Source organism: Micromys minutus (genome assembly GCF_963924665.1).
Source record: "Micromys minutus genome assembly, chromosome: 5".
In the NCBI taxonomy this organism is placed as follows: Eukaryota; Metazoa; Chordata; class Mammalia; order Rodentia; family Muridae; genus Micromys; species Micromys minutus.
Window position 1 is genome coordinate 54,613,419 of NC_137974.1, and position 26,180 is coordinate 54,639,598.

At 40.2% G+C, this 26,180-nt stretch overlaps 1 protein-coding gene across 2 annotated transcripts in view; it reads right to left on the reverse strand.

Moving 5' to 3' along the window:
- The window catches only part of PLCL2 (phospholipase C like 2), a 166,868-nt gene that overhangs the window by 40,959 nt on the left and 99,729 nt on the right, over positions 1-26,180 (reverse strand). For both annotated transcript variants that reach the window (XM_080916965.1, XM_080916964.1), the window contains exon 4: positions 24,258-24,461. In XM_080916965.1, coding sequence (XP_080773091.1) covers positions 24,258-24,461 — 204 coding nt within the window. The remainder of the gene's footprint in view (positions 1-24,257; positions 24,462-26,180) is intronic.

Below are 26,180 nucleotides of genomic sequence, written 5' to 3' on the forward strand. Positions count from 1 at the left end.
CAGTATTCACTATAAGGGAGAACATTTCTAAATATTTTTTTTTCTTGCTTGTTCGCTTGTTTACTTTTAATGAAGTATAATTTTAATCCATTTTCTATCATATTTAGCCAAAGGTTAGTGGCAGCATCACACAAGCTTCCACAATGCACCCTATTGTTCTCCTATCTTGTGGGAGAAGATGACCAGTGATAAGTCAAAATGCAGTGTATTACGAGTTGGGGGTTACCTGTAGTTACAACCCAGAAAGCCAAGAATTTTCTACCTTTCCGGTCTGTTCTAACCTTTTATAGCATTCATGGGTGGTGCTCAGGGACAGAGAGGCTCCCACGAATTATCTTCCACCTAAGCCACAGCACTTCCTGAACCTCTTATGCACTAGATTTCAGCATGGATAGCAGTCACTTTCCATCTTCTATGACTGGGACTTCACACTAACTATTTCTATCACGTATCACTCTAACATACACCTATATTCATTCATGTACTTAGGAATCTCATTTACAGATGAAACTTTGATACAGTTTCTGAACTGATTCTTATAAACAGAAGATAACATCAAATGCTTATCATATACAGTATAATAAGGCTCTTCTTCGTACTGAAAACATTCAATTGAATTCAGTAAAATGTTATAAGAATGAATTGTATCATGTAGTCAAATTATTTAAAAACCAGGATTCTCACAGATTCGTGCCAGTTGCAGTGGTACCTTATGAAAGCAGATAGACCAATTGTTTGTATTTGTGAATTCATCTGAGCGGCACTTCCAGAGTTAGTCACTAGAAGTCCTTAGTAATTCACATTTGCAGGCAGGAAGGTGAGGAGAAGGAAGCTGGGATAAGGGGAAAGAACACAAAGAGGAAACTTGGAGATGATGGGATATAGACAGCAAACCCACAAAAGTCCCAACCGCACAGCTTGGAGATCTAAAATGAATGCACACACTCCACTGGCACACCCTGCTATACCGAACAGCCTAAGAGAAACGAAGTAGGGATCAGAAGATCCAGGGCTTCTCACTGTCCCCAAAGATTAGTTATGAAATTGATGTACTGAGGTATTTATTTCACTGTAAACTCCTAGCTACATTTTTAAACTCCTGAATTTTAAACTTTAGTTTAGTTTTAACCAAAATATTAAAAATATAAATGTTTTTAAAACGGTGTTATTTCAATCATAATTTCTAATAATATAAAAATTTTTAGATTTGATTTTATACTACCTAAATCTGTACATCATATTGACAAGGAAAATAAAAATGGTGAAATATGGCAGAGCGGAGCCTGGCCTACCTGCCAGGCAGAACGGAGGCTCATAGAGGCTGAGCAACTGGTGGGTGGGAGACCTGGGCTGCAGGGGAGCAGAAAGATCTCTGTGGAGTACACAAGAAAAGTGCACCCCCTGCCTTGCCCTGCCCTGCCGTGCCTGTTCCAGCAAACAGAAACAGAACTTTGGAACTTCTGCTCACACCCGACGACTCTGAGGCATAAAACAGGGCTCAACCCATCTGACACCTCAACCAGTGGAGAACCAGGAACACAGACCAGATACAAGGGAAAGGTAAGAACATATCACTGACAACAAAATGGCAAGAGGAAAGAGAAAGAGTATATCCCAAGGGAACCAAGACAATCTAGCAACACCAGAGCCCAGCTCTCCCATAACAGCAAACATCGGAACTCCAAACACTCCAGAAAAAGAAGACACAGACCTGAAATCATGCCTCAAGACGCTGATAGAGTTACTTAAACAAGAAAGGGAGGAAAAGCAAAAAGACTCAGAAGCTTTTAAAGAAGAAACAAGAAAAACACTCAAAGAACTCAAAGAACTAGAGGAAAACAGAACCAAAGAAATAAAGGAATAGAAGAGGAAAATTAAAACAGAGATTGACACAATAAAGAAAACACTAAAAGAGATAACCCTAGAGTCAGAACACAAAAAAAAAGAAATCAGGAGTCACAGAAGCAAGCATTTCCAATAGATTACAAGAGATCGAAGAGAGAATCTCGGGGGCAGAAGACAACATTGCAAACATAGACAAAACAGCCAGAGAAGATGCAAAAAACAAAAAGCTCCTAACCCAAAATGTCCAGGAAATCCAAGACACAATGAGAAGACCTAACCTAAGGATAATAGGAATAGAAGAGGGAGAAGAGTATCAACTAAGGGGCACATTAAATATCTTCAACAAAATCATAGAAGAAAACTTCCCTACCCTCAAGAATGAGATGACCACGAGCATAAAAGAAGCCTTCAGAACTCCAAATAGGTTGGACCAGAAAAGAAATACCTCCCGACACATAATAGTAAAAACATCAAGCACCCAAAATAAAGAAAGAATATTAAAAGCAGTAAGGGAAAAAGGTCAGGTAACATATAAAGACAGACCAATCAGACTCACACCCGATTTCTCAACAGAGACTATGGAAGCTAGAAGAGTCTGGACAGACATCATGCACTCCTTAAGAGGGCACAAGTGTCAGCCCAAGCTGCTATACCCAGCAAAACTATCAAGCACCATCGATGGAGAGACGAAGATATTTCAAGACAAATCAAAATTCACACAATATCTGACCACAAACCCAGCACTACAACGAATTATAGGTGGAAAACCCAATACAATGAGGAAAAATACAGCCTAGTAAGAACAAGAAAACTCCTAAACAAGAGAACTAAAAGAAGAAAAAAAACACAGACACAACTCAACCCAAAAAAGCAATAATGGCAGGAAACAGAAACAACTATTCCTTGATATCTATTAACATAAATGGTCTCAACTCCCCAATAAAGAGACATAGACTATCAGACTGGATACATAAAGAAAATCCAGCCTTTTGCTGCATACAGGAAACGCATCTCAGAGACAAAGACAGACACTATCTCAGAGTAAAAGGGTGGGAAAAAAACTTCCAAGCAAACAGCTCCAAGAAGCAAGCTGGAGTGGCTATTCTAATATCGAATAAAGTAAATTTCCAACCAAAAGTTATCAAAAAAGATAAGGAAGGACATTTTTTACTCATTACCAGGGAAATCTGTCAGGAGGAACTCTCAATCCTTAACATATATGCTCCAAATAAAAAATCACCCACATTCATAAAAGAAACCCTACTAAAGCTCAAAAAATACATTTCACCCCACACAATAATAGTGGGAGACTTTAATACCCCACTCTCACCAATGGACAGATCAGGGAAACAGAAACTGAACAAGGACACTGCAAAACTATCAGAGACTTTGAACCAACTAGAATTAATAGATATATACAGAACATACTATCCCAAAGTAAAAGAATACACCTTCTTCTCACCACCCCATGGCACCTTCTCGAAAATTGACCACATAATTGGACACAGAACGAGCCTTCATCGATATAAGAAGATTGAAATACTCCCATGCATCCTCTCAGATCACCATGGTCTACGGCTGGTCTTTAACAACAACAAAGACAACAAAAAGCCCACATACACATGGAAACTAAACAATGCTCTAATAAAGGATAGCAGGGTCAAAGAAGAAATAAAGAAAGAAATTAAGGATTTTCTAGAATTCAACGAAAACGAAAACACAACATACCCAAACCTATGGGATGCAATGAAAGCAGTATTGAGAGGAAAACTCATAGCCCTAAGTGCTTCCAAAAAGAAACTGGAGAGAGCTCACATCAGCAACCTGACAGCACAGCTAAAAGCCCTAGAACAAAAGGAAGCAGATATACCCAAAAAGAGTAGACGGCAAGAAATAATCAAAATTAGGGCAGAAATAGACCAAATAGAAACAAAAAGAACCATTGAAAAAATCAACAAAACCAAGAGTTGGTTCTTTGAGAAAATCAACAAGATTGATAAACCCCTAGCCAGACTAACTAGAGGGCAAAGAGAGAGTATCCAAATTAACAAAATCAGAAAGGAAAGTGGGGACATAACAACTGAAACTGAGGAAATTCAAGAAATCATCAGATCCTACTACAAAAACTTCTACTCCACAAAATTGGAAAATCTGGAGGAAATGGATGAATTCCTAGACAGATACAAGGTCCCAATGTTAAACCAAGACCAAGTAAACCATCTAAATAACCCTATAACACCTAAAGAAATAGAAGAAGTCATCAAAAGCCTCCCAACCAAAAAAAGCCCAGGTCCAGACGGGTTCAGTGCAGAATTTTATAAGACTTTTATTGAGGATATAACACCAATACTCGCCAAACTATTCCAAAAGATAGAATCAGATGGAATATTACCCAACTCATTTTTTGAGGCTACAATAACCCTCGTACCTAAACCACACAAAGACCCTACAAGGAAAGAGAACTTCAGACCAATCTCACTTATGAACATTGATGCAAAAATACTCAACAAAATCCTTGCAAACTGAATCCAAGAACACATCAAAATGATCATTCATCATGACCAAGTAGGCTTCATCCCTGGGATGCAGGGATGGTTTAACATAAGGAAATCCATCAACGTAATCCACCATATAAACAAACTCAAAGACCAAAATCACATGGTCATCTCACTAGACGCTGAGAAAGCATTCGACAAAATCCAACACCCCTTCATGATAAAAGTCCTGGAAAGAACAGGAATCCAAGGCCCATACTTAAACATAATAAAAGCAATATACAGTAAACCAACAGCCAACATCAAACTTAATGGCGAGAAACTTGAAGCAATCCCACTAAAATCAGGGACAAGGCTGCCCACTCTCCCCCTACCTATTCAACATAGTACTGGAAGTCCTGGCTGGAGCAATTAGACAGCAAAAGGAGATCAAGGGGATACAAATCGGAAAGGAAGAGATAAAAACATCACTCTTTGCCGATGACATGATAGTGTACTTGAGTGACCCCAAAAATTCCACCAGAGAACTCCTACAGCTGATAAACAAGTTCAGCAAAGTGGCTGGATACAAAATTAACTCAAACAAATCAGTAGCCTTCCTGTACTCAAAGGACAAACATGTGGAGAAAGAAATTAGGGAAAATGTACCCTTCACAATCGTTATAAAAACTATGAAATACCTTGGTGTGACTCTAACTAAGGAAGTGAAGGACCTGTATGACAAGAACTTCAAACCTCTAAAGAAAGAAATTGAGAAGGATCTCAGAAAATGGAAAGATCTCCCATGCTCATGGATTGGAAAGATCAACATCTTAAAAATGTCCATCGTACCAAAAGCAATCTACAGATTCAATGCAATCCCCATCAAAATTCCAACCCAGTTCTTCATGGAATTGGAAAGATCAATGTGCAATTTCATATGGAATAACAAAAGACCTAGAATAGCGAAATCCATCCTCAACAACAAAAAAACATCTGCGGGAATCACTATCCCTGACCTCAAGCTATATTACAAGGCAATTGTGCTGAAAACTGCATGGTACTGGTACAGAAATAGGCATGTGGATCAATGGAATAGAATAGAAGATCCAGAAATGAGCCCTCATGTATAAGGTCACCTGATTTTTGACAAAGGAGCAGTAAACATTCAATGGAAAAAGGACAGCCTATTCAACAAATGGTGCTGGTCCAACTGGCACTCAGCATGCAAAAGAATGAAAATAGACCCGTTCTTATCTCCTTGTACAAAGCTCAAGTGTAAGTGGATCAAAGATCTCCACATTAAACCAGATACACTGAAACTATTAGATGAGAAAGTAGGGAAAACCTTAGAACACATAGGTACAGGAGAAAATTTCCTGAACAAAACACCAATGGCTCAAGCTCTAAGGTCAAAGATTAACAAATGGGACTTAATGAGATTGCAAAGTTTCTGTAAGGCTAAAGACATCGTCAAGAAAACAAAACAGCAACCAACAGAATGGGAAAAGATCTTTACCAACACCACATCAGATAGAGGCCTAATATCCAAGGTGTACAAGGAACTCAAAAAGCTAGACACCAGAGAATCAAATAACCCTATTAAAAAATTGGGTACAGAGCTAAACAAAACGTTTTCAGTTGAGGAACACCGAATGGCTGAGAAACATCTGAGGAAGTGGTCCACATCCTTAGCCATCAGGGAAATGCAAATCAAAACAACCCTGAGATACCACCTCACACCAGTCAGATTGGCCAAGATCCAAAACTCAGATGACAGCAGATGCTGGCGAGGCTGGGGAGAAAGAGGAACACTTCTCCACTGTTGGTGGGGTTGCAAGCTAATACAACCACTCTGGAAATCTGTCTGGCGATACCTCAGAAAATTGGATATAGTACTACCTGAAGACCCAGCTATTCCACTTCTGAGCATATATCCCAGAGACACTTTAATACACAACAAAGATATATGCACCACAATGTTCATAGCGGCTCTATTTATAATAGCCAGAAGCTGGAAGGAACCCAGATGTCCTTCAGAAGATGAATGGATACAAAAATTGTGGTACATATACACAATGGAATACTACTCAGCCACCAGAAACAATGACTTAACCAAATTCTTAAGAAAATGGCTGCATCTAGAGAATATCATCCTGAGTGAGATAACCCAGTCACAAAAGAACAGACATAATATGCAGTCACTGATAGTGGGATGCTAACCCCAGAGGCTTGCACTCCCCCAAAAACAACTCACAGACTGTATGAAGTCCAAGAAATAAAGAAAACAAAAAATATACATATATATACAAAACAAGAAGACTTTGACTATTTCCATGTTGTGTTTTGTTTTGCATGTACTTTACGCTTATTGTAACTATTAGGTTTTCAACGCATACTGTCAAGCCCTTGAAAAAAATCAAGTACTGACTAAAAAAATATATTCACATGGTTTTATGTAAAAAGTATGTCAATGTCTGAAAAAACAGTACTGACAAAAATGTATAATTTTAAGCAAAAAATGTTTAAAATCTGTACATTTATCTTTGTTTTGTAAAATAAAGTCGTTTAAAAAATGGTGAAATATGAAATCAAAATAGAATTCATATGCTAAAAAGGAACTCTATGGAGTTATAAACCTAACCTTATTCAACCTACACAATTTCTACCAACTGAACAAGCTTTTCCTGTTGTAATTTTCCATATGGAGAGTATCAGGAAAGCAAATTCCTGTACGTACAAATTGTACCAATTCTCTTATTACTCCATTTTATAATCAACCTTTTATGTTCAGGTGTCTTGCTGGGAAGACATTGTATGTGACATATGGAAATGATCATATGGGGAACTGTATGCATATTCTCACACATTAAACTAATACATGGCAGGAACTATCTTACAACTTGACCTTACAGAACACACACCAATGCTATCCTTTGCTGGGCCTTTGGTCATGTCAGCCTCTCACTCTCCACTTTTCTAAAGTAGCAATAGCATTTTCCAGGCAGCTCAGAACTCAGGTACACAGTGCACTCAGAATCCTCTAGAGCACAGACAGAACAAAAGGGTGTGGCTAAGTGAAGGGATAAACAGCCTGGGAGCTGAGAGGAACTTCTGACAGGACCTGTGGGCAGCCATGAACAGTCAGTTCTGTGAGATACAATCTCTATTGGCATTTGCCTTGGGTATGCAGTCCAGGCCAGATCCTTCTGTCTCTTTCGGTCTCAGAGTTTTGTAAGACAGAGAATTTAGAGGTCATACTTTACATATAGAGCAGTGTAGAGAACAGCTCAAAACTGGCCTGAATCATTCTACAAAAGCAAAAGTAAATTTGAGACGCTTAAAGACATTTTTTAGAGATCAAGTAACTTTTAGGGAGCGACAGGAACTTCTCTCTTTCCTGTCTATGAGCTATCTAGAGTGCTGAATGCTATTTTAAAGTTATTGTTACTAAATTAATTAAATTTTAAAAAACATTTCAATTAAACATAGGCATACTGTTATTACTACCTATTTATAGCCTGTCTTCTCTCCAAGGGCAGTGAGGTGATTAAGAAACACTTAATTAGATAAAAGTAACTGACTCGAGTCTTCACTATATTTTCATTTGTTTCTCTCAGGTCTGAAGTCACCGTAAATAGATGTTATTAAGGGAGAAAAGTAACTGGAGACTTCCTCATAATGAAAATCAAGACTTTCAGCACAGTGTATTGCCCGTGTTTTCCCTGGCGATGACAGAGGACGGCATGCTCAGCACTGTGTGCAGAGCACTTACAAACCCAGGTACGCCTCCTGTTGCTGAATGCACACTAGTGTGGCAGTATCTTCCTCCCTCTAAGCCGAGCCCACAGGCCTAGCCAAGACTGGGGACACGAACCTCTGTTTTAAACTTTGAACTTTATACTGTTTCATAGAGGTCCTGATGGCTATGCTCAAAGTACCAAAGAATGGCTGCTACTCTGGAGGTTAGTGTGATGTTAAAATACACACGTGTAAAGCTTCAAGGGGTACAGAATTCTGATCATTGAAAATTAAGAAGGCCAGTGAAAATGACTACTATCTACTGAGCGTTCACCAACTGGGCTACTGCACAGCTTTGGAGGGTGATCTCAAACCTGCTTTGTAGATAATGAAATAAATGGTCTTGCCCAGAGAGGCAGAAGTAACATCTGGGCAAGACCAGAGGTTAGATCTACTAGCAAAGTTGTTGAAAACCAGGTTCTTTCCCCCAGCTGTAGCACCTCCATCACCCAGGTGGGCCTCAGTGGGACACCTCACTCCTGTACTTCTGGAGAATGAAATCTTGAAAGTCACATTCTCCACACCACGCCAGCAAATAAAGCAAGATCCAACCACCTCTCTCTTACTTTATCCTTCTGTTTCTAGTTATACACTGTATCCTTATATAAAAATATGTGTGTGTAAAATATGTTGTACCTACCTAGGTGGTCTGTGATCCTTTGCAAAAATATCTCTGGGGAACCAACTCACATTGGCAGGGAAAACATGCTTTCCCAAGGTGGGGTTGGGAATGCCAGGTATTTGGAAATGGGTCAAGACTTCATTCTCCAGAAGTACAGGCATGAGGTGTCACACTGGGGCCTACTGAGGTGATGGAGGTGCTACAGTTGGGGGAAAGTGGCTGTTTTCAACAACTTTGCTAGTAGATATAACCAAAGCCCATGGCCACTCAAACTTTCCCTCCGCTACTCTACCCAATCTACATGCTACAACCACTGGATACCACAGTCCTCAGGTGTTCGTGCCCATCTTCCTCTTATAAATTCTCTGAGCAGCCTTCCTGCTTTGGGCCCCACCCTCCTGACTAGCATCTGGAACTGAAATGTATACCCCAGCTGTCTTTGTGGTTCTGGTGAGACCACCTCATACCCCTCAGTGATTAGGAAGTCTGAGTCTCTCTACTAAGACAGGAAGCCACAGCCATTCACCACCAGAAAGGCCTGTCCCAGACTAGGAGGACATATCCCTCCCACCTGACATAATCGGGGCTGGGTGGGATCGACAGCAGGCACTTGCTGGGTGGCTGGAACCCCAGAACAACCTGCCCAGGGCGATGGGTTTCCAGGACTGGTTCAGGCAATGGCACTCTGCACAAGCCTCTCCTCAGACAGCTGCAGAGTGCGCTCAGTAAAGCTTGGACTTAATAATCGCCCTTCCTAAAGGGAGGCAAAAGGAAATGAGGTTTTCAGCCCTAGCATCTCCATCAATTCCCTTTTCTCTGCCCAGCTTTTACCACCCATCCCAAGAAACACATGATCTGGCTTTAAAAAGAGAACATGACTTAAATTCAATTATTAGATTAGTTCGTTATCAAGCAGCCCAACCATGACACATATTTTGGTTCAAGTTTTGTTGGGCTTTTACACAAAGCTTTCCAGGACAATCACTATTTTCTTGTCTCACACATCATGAAAACAAACAAACAAACAAACAAAAAGACAAAAAACTCAAAGCAGAAATTAATTACCATTGTCTCTCCTCTTCTGATTCACACCCCTAAGAGTCTTTGCTTTCTCCAGGCAAGAAAGACTCAGGAAATGGAAACTTTATTTTTACTAGGTCTGCAATTAAATCATGTTCCCATGGACCAAAATGTCAAAATGCACTGAGTACATTAAATGAGAAAAATGTTTAAAATGGTGACTTAAGCTGGTAGAGATAAGTTTAGAAATCACTATGAAAACTGTTCGGACCCTCTAGTCCACTGGCATGCTGTAAAAGCAGAGTCATGTAGGCCTTGGCTTAGAGTGACTCCTGCCATAGACACTTCTAATGCCTACAGTAGGAAAGCATAGGGAAAGGTTTAATGTTTGTGGTTACATATTCTGAAATGTAAAACTTGTAAACTTTCACATTATGAATTCTTTTCAGTTATTTGAAAATGTGCAAGCCATTCTAAAAATGGTTTTCCAATTTCTTTAAAATATATGATATTCAACTAAAATTATTTTAGATAATATAGATTTGATATGCCATGGGCACATTTTAGAAGTTAATGTGAAAAATCAAATACAATGACCATTTTAAGAGGAACATTTGTTAAGACATTTGTAGCTTATGTTCTGGAGTTATGGGAAAGTTGAATATACAGCGAAGGTAGACCTTGACCTTAGAGATTTAGCTAAAAATTAGTGGTGCCATTCCAGGTATGTCTAACTATAGTCAAATAACCATTTCTACTCACAAAGACAAATTTGTGATGTTTTGTTTTGGCACAACATAAATGACATAAAAGCTAAAACTATTTCAAGCCTCCAAGCCTCACAATGACATAAACAATAGAAATCTCGAGCTGACCTCTTTCCAATGTAGGAGTATAGCAATTATAAAGACAACCAGAACAATCCACGTTGATTTAAAAATAATTAAGATTTTTTGCAAACAGATGAAGACCTGCTTACACAAATCTTCCATATAGAAATGTAACATCCAACTATTTAGTAGAGAAATATATGCTTTAATTTCAACTGTTGTTTTTAAGTTAATTAATAATAAAGTCTTTGTAATTCAACTTAACTCTTACTACATCACACCCTCTACCACTGAGGTGATAATATTCTTATGGGTTCTGGTTTAGAGAGAGAATGACAGTTACCTCACAGCAAACTGAAGGGGCATGAGGAGAAAATGCTGTTATGCCAAGCACTGGGAGCTGGGCAAAGGACTCAGTGAGTAAAGTCCTTACCACACAAGCATGAAGACCCAAGTTGGAGAGAGAGAGAGAAGAGAGAGAGAGAGAGAGAGAGAGAGAGAGAGAGAGAGAGAGAGAGAGAGAGAGAGAGAGAGAGAGAGAGAGAGAGAACAACCACAAAAAGAAAATAGAGTAAACATGGAATTGCTGGCATTTCCCAGTGGGAAGCAGGCAGTGTGCACAGGGAATGCATGCACTTCCAAGAAGTCTGGAGAGAGTGAGGGGAGGGTAAGTCCTTCCACCATGCAAGCCAAAACAGAATAAGGAACTGGCAGGCAATACTTAATTTGTCTTTCTTATGGACTAAGGCCAAACATAACATACCAACAAAATGAGGGCCTCCAAGTGCTATTAAAATGTCAGTTGTTATTTATAAGAATACACCTGTTTGGATGGTAAAAGTCAGAATCCCAGTATTAAAAGTGCTGTGGAAAGATACTTAATAACGTTTAACTGAGTTTATGACCAAGTGTGCAGGCAGGATGGCCAAAGTAGGTGTCAGCAGTGACATTTACGTAAAAACAGTTCTGAAATGTATGATTTGCAATATAAACTGGATATATCAAAAGCCATATTTTTATGGAGTAGATTCTATGTAAAGTTATTCCATTCCTTAGACTGCTGTCCACTAAAATGTGTTTTCACAACCAAAAAAACTCATGCTACAAATATAAGCAAACTCACTGTTGTATTTACAAACAACCCTATGCATTACAATAAACAAAACTGTGTGTGTTATATAGAGATGGGGGGGATGTGCAGACATGTGTGTGGCTAAGCTTGAATGTTGTTTCTCAGGATCTTTCCAGCTTGGTTTCCTTCCTTCCTTCCTTCCTTCCTTCCTTCCTTCCTTCCTTCCTTCCTTTTTCTTTTCTTTTCGTTTTTTTGAGACATTGCCTTTCATTGGCTTGAAACACAATCTATTAGGTGAGGCTGGCTGGCCCTAGGGATCCACCTGTTTCCTCTCAGTGCTGGATTGCAAGTGTACCACCAACAGAACTGACTTCACATATTCAAATGCATGTGTGTGTACCCGTGCGTGTGTATGTTCTAGGGATCCAAACTCAGGTGTCTTGCTTGAACAAACAGGTACTTTGATGACTGAGCTATCTCCCTACCCTAACACTAACAAGTCTATGCAATTTCAGTCTAGTGCTACTGAACGTCTACATTGTGTATCATATGCTTCACTACATGACACAGAAACAGCTGACAACAGATTGGAATTGTTCCTGATGACAGGGTCCTGCATTTCTAAAGTCAGGGAATAACATGACATACTTAAAAAATATGTATGTATGTATGTATGTATGTATGTATTATGTATGTATGTATTATGTATGTATGTATGTATTTAATGTAGATGAGTACACTGTAGCTATCTTCAGACACTCTGGAAGAGGGCATCAGATCCCATTACATATGGCTCTGAGCCACTATGTGGTTACTGGGAATTGAACTCAGGACCTCTAGAAGAGCAGTCAGTGCTCTTAACCGCTGAGCCGTCTCTCCAGCATAACATGACATTCTTTTTTTTTAACAACTTTATTTTAAAAAACAAAGATAAATGTACAAATTTTAAGCATTTTTGCATATAAGTATATGAATACATTTTTTTCAGTGCTTGTGTTTTTTTTTTTTTTTTAAATGTTTGATAGTGTGCATTAAGATCTTACCAGTTACAATGGGCATAGAATACATGTAAAAATAACATGACATTCTTAATAAATAAAATTACATCATCAACGGAACTTATACACTTTGCTACAATGACATATTAAGCAATTCATCCAAGTGATAAATCTTTGGCGAAAGTATTTTTATAATGACATTTACATGTGTACTAACTGAAAGCACTGATAAAACATTGACTACATGAAGTATCAGCATTAACAGGTTAGAGTGCGTCCTGAATCCCACTGAGAAAGTGCTTCCTGTTTTACAGCACACTCCACCTGAGAAATCTCCAGGGTCTCTAACACAGTCCTTTGCTGCACAAAGTTACTCAGCTACCCAGGAGCCAGAAAACATAGGTCAGAAGATCAAAAGGACATGACCTCCTTTAGACTCAAGGGCATAGGCATCCAGGCGGCACCAGGAGCAGGCTGAATGCTACGGTAATATCACATGCAGGCTCCCAGGAGGCTACTTCCATTGTTTCATCAATTTGAAATTATTTGGAACTTGCACACTGCACAAAATGTACAAATTACTATATGACAAATGGCAACTGCATTCTGTGTCTTTGAAAACAATTTCCACAAGCAGAACCCACACAATCCACAAAGCTGTCTGCAGAGACAAGGCCTTCATGACAACAATGGCATAGTTTAAGAAGGCAGGCAGATTCTAGATGCTACACGACCATGCAAAGGCCTGTGCATTACTAGTATTTGCTGACTGCCTCAATACACAGTGCAGGGTCTGGTGCTGGGGAGATCTGATGACTAGTATCTATGCACGAGGCACGTGTGCTGAGGGTTCTCACCACCATCACCTTCCTCCTCTACCCTTGGCAATTATCTGACTTCATACAAATTACTCATCCAGATATAACAGATGCCACTTTGCCAAGATGCTGGAAGAAAAGTATTATTCATCTGACAACAATCAAGACACACAGGGAACAGCTCGGCTCTGTTTTTTTCCCTCAACAATCATAAAACAAGCTTTTTAGCTTGCCTAGATCATCAAATGTTCTACTTCCTCCAGGTTCTTATTTGGAATGCCCAAACCTTTTTCTAGGTGCTATTTCAGGAAGAAAGTCATTAGTATGGGGTAGAAGATGGGCTGCAGTGGGGGAAGAGAAGGCCAAAAGGTTCAGTGGCCTGGTGGCTGCAGAGGTAAAAGAAACACGGTGAAGGAGTCCTTCCCATGCTTGTTTCTGTGTCTGTGCAGCACACGGCGAGAGGCGTGGCCGACACTGCCACATACTCAAAGGATGAGCTCCAGAATTTAGGTAACTGAACACCACAAGTTCCCGTTTCCTAAGGCATGTATTCACTCAAGGTCTGATCAAATGATAAGCTTGAAAGTGAAGATCTGTGAAGAAACCATCTTCCAAATTATCTTATACCAAGAAGCAGATGATAGCCCCAGAGTTTTATCAATTAGGTTGGAAGTTTCCCCTCAATAAAGACATAGAGAGGTTTCCACTGCTTAGATAATAAGAGGAAGGCAGTAGATGTATCCTCCTGTGGTCAAGCACAGCAGCGCACTCTACAGCCAGTCAACCAGCCAGACTGGCACCCAGAACTCCACTGTCCCAGAGAAAGGGACACCTGGGCTGAGTACTAAGTCCTCAGACTCTGTCCCATTGGCAGAAGGTGATGAAAAATGAGGAGGTTAAGGGCAGCAGCTCTCTCCTGTGCCCACACTGTCCAGCACACTGTACAGTCAGTGTGCTCTAGTGCAGACCACAGTTCACAGAAGCGAAATCCATCCCCATGGCGTCACAGTGCTGTATAGATGTACAGACTTAGAAAGTATGAATTCCCTTTGAAACAGACTTTCCTATAGGAATCCTTGATAGAGAAAATGACTTGGTAAATAGTTTTAAAGGCACCTTAAACCCACAGAAACAATATTAATACAAAATACTTCTAAGGGGGCTGATGATTTGGCGCAACAAGTACTTGTTGCTCTTGTAGAGGATTCAGGTTCATTTCCCAGCACCTCCATGGTAGTTCAAAACTATCCACAGCTCTACAAGGGATCTGAAATCATCTTGTGATATCTACCAACACCAAGTGTGCACATGGCATGCACACACATGCACACACACATAAGCACATAGGAAAAACACATAAAAATTTTAAAAACACTTCTAAGAGAAAATATGCAAGATAAGCTTTGAAGGAATTGAGGAAGAACCAATTCCAACATTCCATGTGTGATCTGATAGAAGCATTGGAGCTGATCTCTCTTTCTGCACAGGAAGAATAAAAGACTACAATACTCTAGTGTTCTTTTGCAAAATGCATGTTTATTTCCTGAGTTTTAGGTTTCTGATAAATTGTGTGTCTGTCTCCCTAAGTAAGTATTCAACAACATTCATATAAATAAAACATTTGAAAAAATAAGTAATCCTTCCTTTCCTCTTTAAAAAAGCAATACCAAAGTTCTAAACAAAGAAGCAAAACTGTGAAGACCCTATCAAATACATGGCCTCATACCACACTGCCTATGAATTCTCTAGGCAGTCCTGCTACAAATGGAAACTGCCAGAAAATAGAAATGTGCTTTAAAAGGGCTCCAGTTTGCCATGCACAGATGACTGGGTAGTACCACACCTATCAATTACTAGCTTTCTTAGACATTTTGAATGATGCTGTCATTATGTTGGACAATACACTGGCTTGCTTTAAACAGGTTGAGTATCTCTCACCCGAAATGCCTAGAACCATAAGTGTTTCCATTTTTAAAATATTTGCACACAGTTACTAGTTGAGCATCCCCAATTTAAAAATCCAAAATCTGTAATAGTCCACATCTGGACTTCCAGATTAGGGATGCTAAGCACTGAGCATATCCTATCTGATGAAACCATCTGAGAATGTGTTGAATCCCTTAACAGAGACAAAACTGGACCTGAATGATACAAACTGCTATATGGTATGCTGGCTGTTTTGGATCAACATGACCCAGTTAGCCATTTTGTAAGAGGGAACCATAATTAAGGAAATAACTCTACCAGGTTGTCCTGTCCATAATGTGGGCAAGCCTGTGGTTCATTTTCTTGATTGATGATTAATGTGAGAGGGTCCAGCTCTTTATGGGCAGTGGGTGCTCTAAGAAAGCAGGCTTATCCAGCCACAAAGACAAGCCAGTAAGCAGCATTGCTCCATGGCTTCTCCTTCTCTTTCTGCCTCCAGATTCCTGTCCTAACTTTCTGGAATGATCCGACTACAACTGTGAGACAGAATACTCCCAACTTGCTTGTGGCCATGATGTTTTATCACAATAAGAACCTATCCAAGAAAGAAATTAGTACTGGGTCATAGGGTATTGCTGAGACAGACCTGAACAAATGTTTTTGGAGAATTGTGGTAGCATTTAATTTTGGGCTGGAAAAGCCATTGAGTGTTAGGAGCTCAGTGTGCTTTTTTATGTGAGTTCAAAAGATAAGAGTGTTGAGAGAAATGTAGACAATAAATACTTAGATTATGAAATTTTAGAGGGAAAGTCCCTTAAAGACTCTTTGGGCCATTCAGTGTTCTGAATAAAGAGTACTAAAGCAAAATCTGGGACAATCTACCAGTCAGCTGGGGCTGAAGAAAAATCTATGATTAAAAATCAACAGCATTACTGAGGTGAAATCTGGGAAGTGTTTCATCCGGGTCAGCACGCAGAAGCAAGTAGTTCAGAGTGGACCAAGGCTGGACTTTGTGCTGATATAAGCTTCTCCCAGTAGTACTGACTCTGAGGCATGAAGCAGTCAGGAAGAGCAGATGGAATTTGGCACTGTGAGACACAAGGACAGGCCATTTGTAGAGGTGCAGGTGGAGTAGCACTGAACACTTTAAGAATTATGGGGAAAGACTGAAGCTTGTCAGCCTGTGGTATAACAGAGTCCCTGAAGAAGCCAGCAGAACATTGGTGAAGGTGCAACCTAATTACAGTGGAGACCCCACAGTGGAGATTCCAAGATGATGCAACCAAGAATAGCAGCAGCCATGAAATAGAACTAACTTGAGCCTAGGAAAGAGCTATCTGTGCTGCAAAGAACAGAAGTAGAGAAACGGAACCTTGAAGCCTGGAGGAACATGAGTGAGTCTCAGGCCTAGTCAAGCACTGGATTTTGTATACCTTTGAACTTTGATTTTTGTATGGGTTGACTCTAACTGTGGCCAGGTTCTTCCCTCTTGAAAAAAGTATTTCACTTATTTTCTATTTTACAGGAGCTCACAGTTGAGAGATTTAAACTTTTAAAGAGACTTCAGAGTTTATAAAAGATACTGGTTATTTTGGAGAGCCTGGCTATTTTAGAGACTCATATATTTTGGAGTGGCTTTGAAAGTTGGCAGTCATATCGAATGTTTTCAGAGCTGAAGTTTTAAAGACGGCAAGGCTTTTGAAGCTTGGAGTATGTTTTATATTGAAATATTGCTATTAATATAACATCTTGGGGACAACAAGAAAGGTTATGGTTTAACAATGATGTGATTGTATGTCAAGCTGACAGGGGTCTACTGTGCTGGCTCATTTTATGTCCTTTTGACACAAGACAGAATCATTAGAAAATGCCCCTACCCAGCCGATCATGGGAAAGCCTGTAGTGAACTGTCTTGATTGACGATTGTGTGGAAGAACCTGGTCACTGTGAGTGGGGCCAGCCCTGGGCTGGTGGCCCTGGGTGCTATTTAATAAAACAAAACAAAACAAAACAAAAAAAAAAAAAAAAACAAGCAGAGGGGCTGGGGAGACGGCTCAGAGGTTAAGAGCACTGACTGCTCTTCTAGAGGTCCTGAGTTCTACTCTCAGCAACCACATGGTGGCTCACAACCTTCTGTAACGGAATCTGATGCCCTCTTCTGGTGTGTCTGAAGACAGCTGCAGTGTACTCACATACATAAAACAAACAAATAAATCTTAAAAAAAGAAGAAAAGACAAAAGGCAGAGCCAATCACGTGGAACTAGTCAGTAAGCAGCACTCCTCCATGGCTTATGCTTCCCTTCCTGCCTCGAGATTCCTGCCCCAACTTTCTTGGATGATGGACTATAAACCATACATGAACCTTTTCTTCTCCAACTGACTTAAGATCATGGTGTTCTATCACAGCAATAGAAACCCTAACAGAGACAATGGCAAAGTCTACTTCAAGGATATTGCCAGGACTTCCAAATACTACTCTTTCCCTAACTATTCCGGACGACCTGTGCTAAGATTCATTTAAATATGTGCTCCTTAATGGTTTCTCTTAAAATTTTTATTCTAAACTTTAGTAACAACTCAATGAACTTCTATACAGTTACACAAGCCATTAAAAAATATAAACTGTGAAGCTTCAGATTCTATTCTTTAAATATCAAATATATTTAATGCACTTAGCTTCCACCAAAAATGGAAAGTCCATTAAAGTTAAACTAGAAACAATAGCTTTTAATCTCCTTCATAAGTCACCTTCACTGCCTCCACTCAGTCCAGCCCTCCCTCACCCCTAATATCATGCTATTCATGTTCTTTTTATGCTACCCTTTATCCATACAAACATTTGTTTACACACTTACATATATTATTGGCTAGATTCTGTGTATGAGGGAGACCATACAGTTTTCATATAATCAGAAAGTTATATACTCAACAGTGTATGTGAGTCCTAGAGCACTACAATGTGGCAGTTGCCAGTCTCCTTGCTCCTGTCAGTACAGCATCTTGTAACCATTTCCCTCCCACTGGCAACTGAGAACACTCAGGAGCCCGTCAGGTCTGCGCATGTGGGAGCATCACTTGCTGAGCCTCTCTGGCCACCAAATAAAACTACCTTTTTGGAAGATACAATCATATCTGTAATAACCACCCTTTCACTCACCAACTCTCTCTGCTTCCCTCTCTTCAGGCCAATTGTGTTCTAAAAGCACAGCATTATAGTTTTCTTTTATGCGGACATTTTCAATGTGTCCATACAGGTGACTCTTCTAATTTAAGGGGCTCTGAATTCCAAGATGAGAGTGACAGAAGGAGTCGTGAAGGAAAGAGTCGGGAAGGAGACGGAGATCAATGGTAACCTTACTGCAGGTCACCTCTGCCTTGATCCAGACAGCAGGCTGCACTAACAACAAGATGTACCATGACTGTGGCATAATCAGAAGGCTCCTGATCTCTGTGCCAACTATCAACACTGCTGTGTGAAGAACCGCTTTTGCTTCACAGATTTAAAAACAATTTTTATATAGTACATCTTAATCTCGTTTTCCCTCCTCAACTCCTCCCAGACCCTCCCACACTCCTACTCACCCACCTTTATGACTTCTCCTCCCTTTGTTCCAAGAGAAAAAAATAAACAGAAACAAAAAGAACTCACAAAAAGAAAATAAATAAATAAAGACAAACAGTAAAAGACCAATAGCAGGGAAAAGTCCAAACAAAGGAAAAGGAAAGAAAAAGTCTACACAAATACCACCGAGTTCATTCTGCGGTGGCCAGCATGCATGACACCTACCCTTGAGTGCGGTTGATACTATTTCTCTATTGGAAAAAAAAAGCTGACTTTTTCCTTTACCAGCAGATATCAACTGATCAGCATACATATTGTGAAATTTTTAATTAATACATAATAAGGGAGGATGTTTGTATAAAATGCATTTTAAACAAAAATGCATAAATGATTATTTTTTTAAAAATATTTATTTATGTGCATGTGTGTGTAGGCACATGTAGGAGCAACCCATAAAAGCCGAATAAGGATTGGACATGCTAAGTCATGAAGGAAGAGTACAGTAGAGGAATATAGTAGAGTCTGTGCAGAACAGTACAGCAGAGTTGGGAGGGAGAGTAGAGAAGCACCGAGAAGAAAGGAGACGGTCTTACTGGGACAGCCATAGAGAAACGAGTTGCAGAGAAAGAACAAGCTAGACGCAGGTAAAGACAGAACGAGCCAGACGAGGAGCCAGGGGGTTAGGAAAGTTTGCTAGAGTTAGTTTGAGGCCAAACAGAGTAATTCAGTGAGAAACTGAAAGAAGCTAAACTAAGTCAGTCAGCTTGAAGAGATGGGTAAGCCTGAACAGCTGAGTTGAGAAAGCTAGCTAAAGTTCAGAAAGAACAAGAAAAGTGTGAGCTTATTCAGAAGCAAGTCTCAGAGGCTGAAAACATTCTAGGCCTAGATTAGATTGTGGGGAAGCTAGAAGCTAGGCCCAGGTTAGCAGACTGAGGCAATAAGCCTCAGAGACAATTACTTCTGGTGAATAAAAGCTACCTTTGCAACCTAGCAGTCCAGGAAGGGAGGGCAAGAGAACTAAGAAGCACTGAATGTCCCTGTGTGAATCAGCTGCCATTTCCATAAAGGTTCCTGCTGTCCTTGAGGAACACTGAGACCCAGAGAACCCAGGCAGGGCCACATTCCTGCCCTAATCAGCACTGGACCTCTGAAACTGATTAGCCAGTCTGTTCTGTTTTCACTTAGGGAGTTGCACCACACTTCCAGAACTCCTGGTAAAAAGCTGTTCATAAAGAAATGTCGCTGTGTGACTCTCACAGGACAAGTAGTGGCATCTACAGCCAAATCATGTCAGGTTTTGATCAATGAAGAAGGTCTTTGAGTTTATTTGTACTTTAAGCTTAAGAAACATCTATAAATACCAACTATTCATTTGATCCTCTTCCAATATAGCTTAAGAGTTAGAAAATAGCTGGGCATGGAAAAGTGCCTCAACATTTCCATTTTTACTTCTTTTATTTTTCTAGAGAATTCAAAAGGAATCCCAGCATAGGCTTCCGAGTTGATTTTGTCACCCTTCTTAGCTTTTAGGAACTACATGGATCCCTGAAGACAGGATATATTCATGATGGATAATGTGGGCCCTCAGATACCAGAATAATATGTCTCCAATGGTGTCAGATACGTTTGACTCTGACCTTCATACTTTATTCAGATATATATTTTAATTAATTTTTGAGAACTTCATGCGTCTCACTTGATTATATACACCCTTTACAACTCCAGATCCACTACTCACTTCAAACCACTCAATTTTGTGTCCGTATATTTTTAAAACACTCTTGAGTGAGTTATCAGTTCCCAATAGCTCTTCAGCAGAAGGTGAGCCTTCATGACCACCTCCCTGCTCTATGCTGGGAATTTGTTTATCTTGAGCTTGCAAAGGTCTTGGGCATGATGTCACAACTACTTTGAGTTCATATGTGCAATCGCCATGCTCTATCTGGTAAACACTGCTTTGTTGAAGCCATCTACTGCCCTCTTACACTGTCCCTACCTCCCTTTCTACAATGTCCTTGAGTCTTGGAAAAGTAGAGGTGGAGGTGGTGGAAGTGGAGGAGGTGGAGGTGGGGGTAGAGGTGGAGGTGGGGGTGGTAGAGGAGGTGAAGGAGGAGATGGAAGTGGTGGAGATGGAGGTGGAGGAGATGGAGGTGGAGGAGGAAGAGGAGGTGGTGGAAAAGGAGGAGAAGTAGGAGGAGGAGGTGGAGGTGGAGATGGAGGTGGAGGAGGAGGTGGAGGAGGTGGAGGTGGTGGAGATGGAGGTGGTGGAGGTGGAGATGGAGGTGGAAGTGGTAGAGAAGGAGGAGAAGTAGTAGGAGGAGGGGGTGGTTTGTTATAGATGCTAAGTAGTCTGCAGTCTTTTATTCTCTGCACCTTAACCAGTTGTGAATCTGTGCTGTATTTACCATCTCTACAAAAAGAAGCTTTCTGACAGGCGTTGAGAGATATACTAATCTGTGGGTACAGCAACCACTAATTAGGAGTTGTTTAATACAATGTCCATTTAGCATAATGATACAGTAGGTTTTTCTCAAAGGCCTGTGTCTAGCCACAGGTTCTTGGCCCTGAATATGGTGTGAGGTCTGGGTTCCACTTTATGGAGTGGGCCTTAAATCATGTCAAAGCGTGTTTGGTTCCTGCTACAATATCCATGCCGTTATTGTGCCAGTGAATGCATCCTGTCAAAGCAGTCATAGTTGTGGCTTGCAAGGTTTACAGCTGGGTGAGGTCTAGGGCTCTTTTCTCTTTCACCACCTTCACTACTAGGAAAGCTAGGTGGGATTGAAGCTTGATTTCTCCATATTCTATGAGGCAAGTATGTAGTGTTTTACAATAGTAGCTGTACCAGTTTCCACTCCCACCAGCAACAAATAGGTGTTTCCCTTCCCCTACATTCACCCCAGCAGTTGACATCATTTGATATTTAGATTTTAACCATTTTGTCTGTGTAACATAAAATCTCAAAAATAGTTTCTAATTTAATTTGCATTTTGCTTATGGCTAAAAATGTTGAACAATTTAAAAATGATTATGTAGCTATAATAGTTTATATTTGGGGAACCTCTGTTTAGTTTTAAGACCCATTTTAAAACTGGTTTAATTGTTTTCCTGATATTTAGATTTTTAAAAATTCTTTGTATATTATAGATACTAACCTTATGTCAGATGTATAGCTAATAAAAATTTCAAAAAAACCTGTAATTAAAATAAATCATTTGGAGACATTTCTTCCATCTTTATTTTATGGAATATACTTTTAGAAAGATTGGTTAGTTCTTCTTTTAAAGTCTGGTAGAATTGTGCACTGAACACATCTGGCCCTGGGGTTTTTTTTTTTTTTCCCAGAATTTTTTAAGTTACTTCTTGTATTTCACTGGACATTTTCCAATCCAGTCCGTTACTATGTGTCTGTTAATTGAGGAATTGAGATCCTTAATAATAAAAGTTATTGTTGTACAACTTACATCCACTCCTGTTGTTTTGTTGCTTCCCTGGTGTATTATTACACCTTTTGCCATTACATGTTCTGAAATTGGTTATTCCCGCTGTTCTCTTGGGTGTGTTTAAAGATCTTCAGAACTAAGTGTAACAATCTCTGCAGCTTGTCCCCAGCAGGAAATGCTTAGTCTCTTGTATCTCTTGAGTTTCCTTAAAATTTAAGCTGAAATGGGAAGGAAAGTAAACCCCAGACACCGTGACTACGGTGATGGCTAATCTTAACACTCATTTTGGTAGGGTCTATAATCACCATGGAAACACAGCCCTGAGTTTGTCTATGAGAAAGTTGAACAAGGGAGGAAGAGCCACACTGACTGTGGGTGGCTCCTTCCTATAGGTTGATGTCCTGGAATGAATGAAAAGAAGGTAGTAATGACCTTTGATTAGTTTTGTTCTGATGAGCATTTCTCCCAATTATGTCTCTATGCCACCTTTCTTCAGATGATGTTAATCAATATCCTAAGAAAGCAGGGTTCCTCATAACAGTGTGGGAAATGCTAGCCTGTGATATTTGTATGTCTCTTTGATAACATAGTCAAGCGTTTACATGAGGTGAATGTTGCCCATCCTATACCCTCCTTCAACATAGTAGCCTTCACTGCTGCTTGGTTGATTGGTTGGCTTTGGTTTTCTTCAAGACAAGGTGTCTCTGTGTGTAGACCTGGATGTCCTGGAACTCAGGCTGTCTTGAACTCACAGAGATGCCCCTGCCCCCCACTTGATGGGATTAAAGGCATGTGCCATTGTCACCACCACTACCACATGGCTTTAGCTAGCATTTTTACAGTGAAGGAGGTGGTAGTAGGGCACTTTTCCCTGAATATCCTCAATGGTAGAAGGTGACAGCCTGGCTTACTTGAGAAAGAGTGTCTGTCACCACCAAACTAAAGTAGTCACTGCTGACACACAGCCAGTTCTAAAGCCTAATCTATATTAGAGATGTGAAATGAGTGCCATTCACAAATTAAGTTCTTCCTTAGCAGGCCAGTGAGATTGCTCAATGGTAAAAAGTACTTGATTTGTAAGCTTGAGGACGTGGTTCAATCATAAATTCCACAACAGAGGATGAAGTAGTCCTGAAAGCTGTCCTCTGACTCAGATCTACCTGATATGCACATGAAGTGGTCCTCCATCCAACTCACACATGAGCACAATATGAAAAACTCTCCCTCAGTTTTGAAAAATTATAAAAGCACAATAAAAGAGCAGCAACAATTTTAAAATGCAAGATAAATGTTAAAGGTAAAAATGTAATATTCTAGGTGTCTTGAAGTCATTAACACTAAGCTGATTATAAATGAAGATACCTCAGAACAGATGCCCAGGAAGGAAACTACCACATAGCAGTTTTGTATGATGGGAACATCTGTCTGCCCTTGATGATATTTCAGACACATTTTGAAACAAAAGTCTAATTTATTGCTTTACTGGTTTGAGAGGAAAAGTTGAAGCAGAATAAATCAATGACTATTTCCAAGAAGAGATTAAAAGTTTTTGGTTTTGTTTTGTTTCTAAATCACATAAATAGAAGATGCAAAACACTCATTAGAAGCTGAATCAGATTCAGTTCTTAGGAAACTAATGTTTAATCTGCCCGAGGAAAGTATTTCTGAATCCTGCTTTCTCACACAGTGATATATCACAAAACTCTTTCAAACACAGCAAAGCCAGGGGAGACACTTTTCCAACTCAAGTACAGGAAGCATGAGACAGGAAGCAAAAGCTGTTGTGCATATGTAATAAGGTATCCTAAGATACCTCTCTCCAGGAAGAGAACAATCAGGACTCACCATGTCATAAGTTGTGACAATCTTCTTCAGAACCTCAGGCACTATGGCCTGCAGTTCCATGGTGGGGTAGGGCTCACTAAGATTCAAGACCACCAGGGGGGTATTGTCAGGCCCCAGGAATCGAGGAGACACAGCCAGCATGCACTGCATGAGGTTGGCCACTGAGGAGAGGCCGCATAACTCCTTGAATGATACCACTGCGTTCTGCAAATAGAAAGGAGACCCTGGTCATTGTGATGGCTTTTCGGGGTGGTTAACCTGACTACATCTGGAATTAACTAAAACACAAATGGCTGGCCATACCTGTGAGGGAGGTTTTCTTAAACAGTTTCAAGTATAAAGACCTATTTCTAATCTGGATCAGATCTTTGAGGTGGAAAGATACATCTTTAATCCAGATCTTTTGAAGTGGAAGATCAACCTTTAATCTGGGCCACACTTCCTGCCAGAAATCTAAATAAAGGGCATAGAAGAAGAAAGTCTTCTCTTTCTGTGACATTTTCTCTCTCACCAGCAAGTTCATTTCTTCACTGGCATGAGAGCCTCCTTCTTTAGGATTTCAGTGCAACATTTCAGAACAGTTGAGATGCACAGCCTGGCAAACTGAACAATTACTGGTTTCTTGGACCTTCCACTGGTAAATAACCATTACTGGACCAGTAGAGTCATAGTCAGTAAGCCACCCCCCCAATCAAATATATAATATATAATATATTATATAAATTATATATATATACATCTACATACATATCACACACACACACACACACACACACACACACACACACACACACACACACACTCTTTAGTTGGAGTATGAGTCAGGTGTGTGACTCTAGGCTTCTGCCCTGTCTGGACAGAGCAGGTGGCTAGAAGGGGCAGATGTAGGCTCCTAAGTAACCCATGTTCTGGAACTAGGTTTTGAATTGAAACATTTCATTTCTTATAAAAGTTGTTTTAAGCATGGCTATCAAACTATGTATCATTTTGTTTAAAATAATTTTGTGACCATGTGTAGAAATAAATTACTGTGATATCTGAAGTATGTTCCCCAAACAGTCTGTGATAACTGTTTTCTTTACAGCATATCCTGCATCTTAGCTATAGCAGAAGTCCTGGAAGGCGGGCTGCTGTCCATTGGGTCTGAGCAGGCTCTCACAGCAGGCCAGACCACAGTCAGCACACTCCAGTAGCTCAGTGGGGTTCAGTACATACAGGTCCTGAAGGCAGGATGGCTGGTCCCAAAGGGAACTATGTTCCTTATGTGCACCAGGAGCCAAGGCAGGGGACAATGTGGTTTCTTTGGACCTGAGGATTTGCCAGTATGCATGCACCCTCAACAATGGAGAAACCTTTCCAATTTCGGTTGTGCTTTGACCTCGAGAGGAAGACAGTAAGTGTCCTTATTGAAGGCGACTGTTCTTCATGAGGTGGCTACAGAATTAGGTAGGAAACATACTTAAAGTGTTTCCTTGGTTAGAGGAATGCTAATGTCATTTTTATAATAGTGTTTTAAGAGAAAACAAATGGGATGAAGAAATGATTCAGAGCACTGGCTGGTCTTCCCAATGACCTGGGTTCAAATTCCCAGCACTCAGGTGGCAGCTCACAATCATCTTTTAACTCCAGTTCCAGAGGATCCAGGACTCTCTTCTGGTCTCTGTGGGCACCAGGCATGAATGTGGTTCGCAAACACACACACAGACAAAACACCCATTTATATAAAATAAGAGCACTAACACTTTTAAAAAGAAACACCTCAGAGTACCTACCACATGGCGCATGCTGCACACACTGCTGTGAGCTTTCTCTGTAAGGAAGAACCTAGGGTGTAGACCGGCTTGACTCAGCAATCCTAGTACACAGCTAAATGTGTAGCCCAACCTGAACAGGTACACAGTTCCTAACTGACTGCTCTGAGAC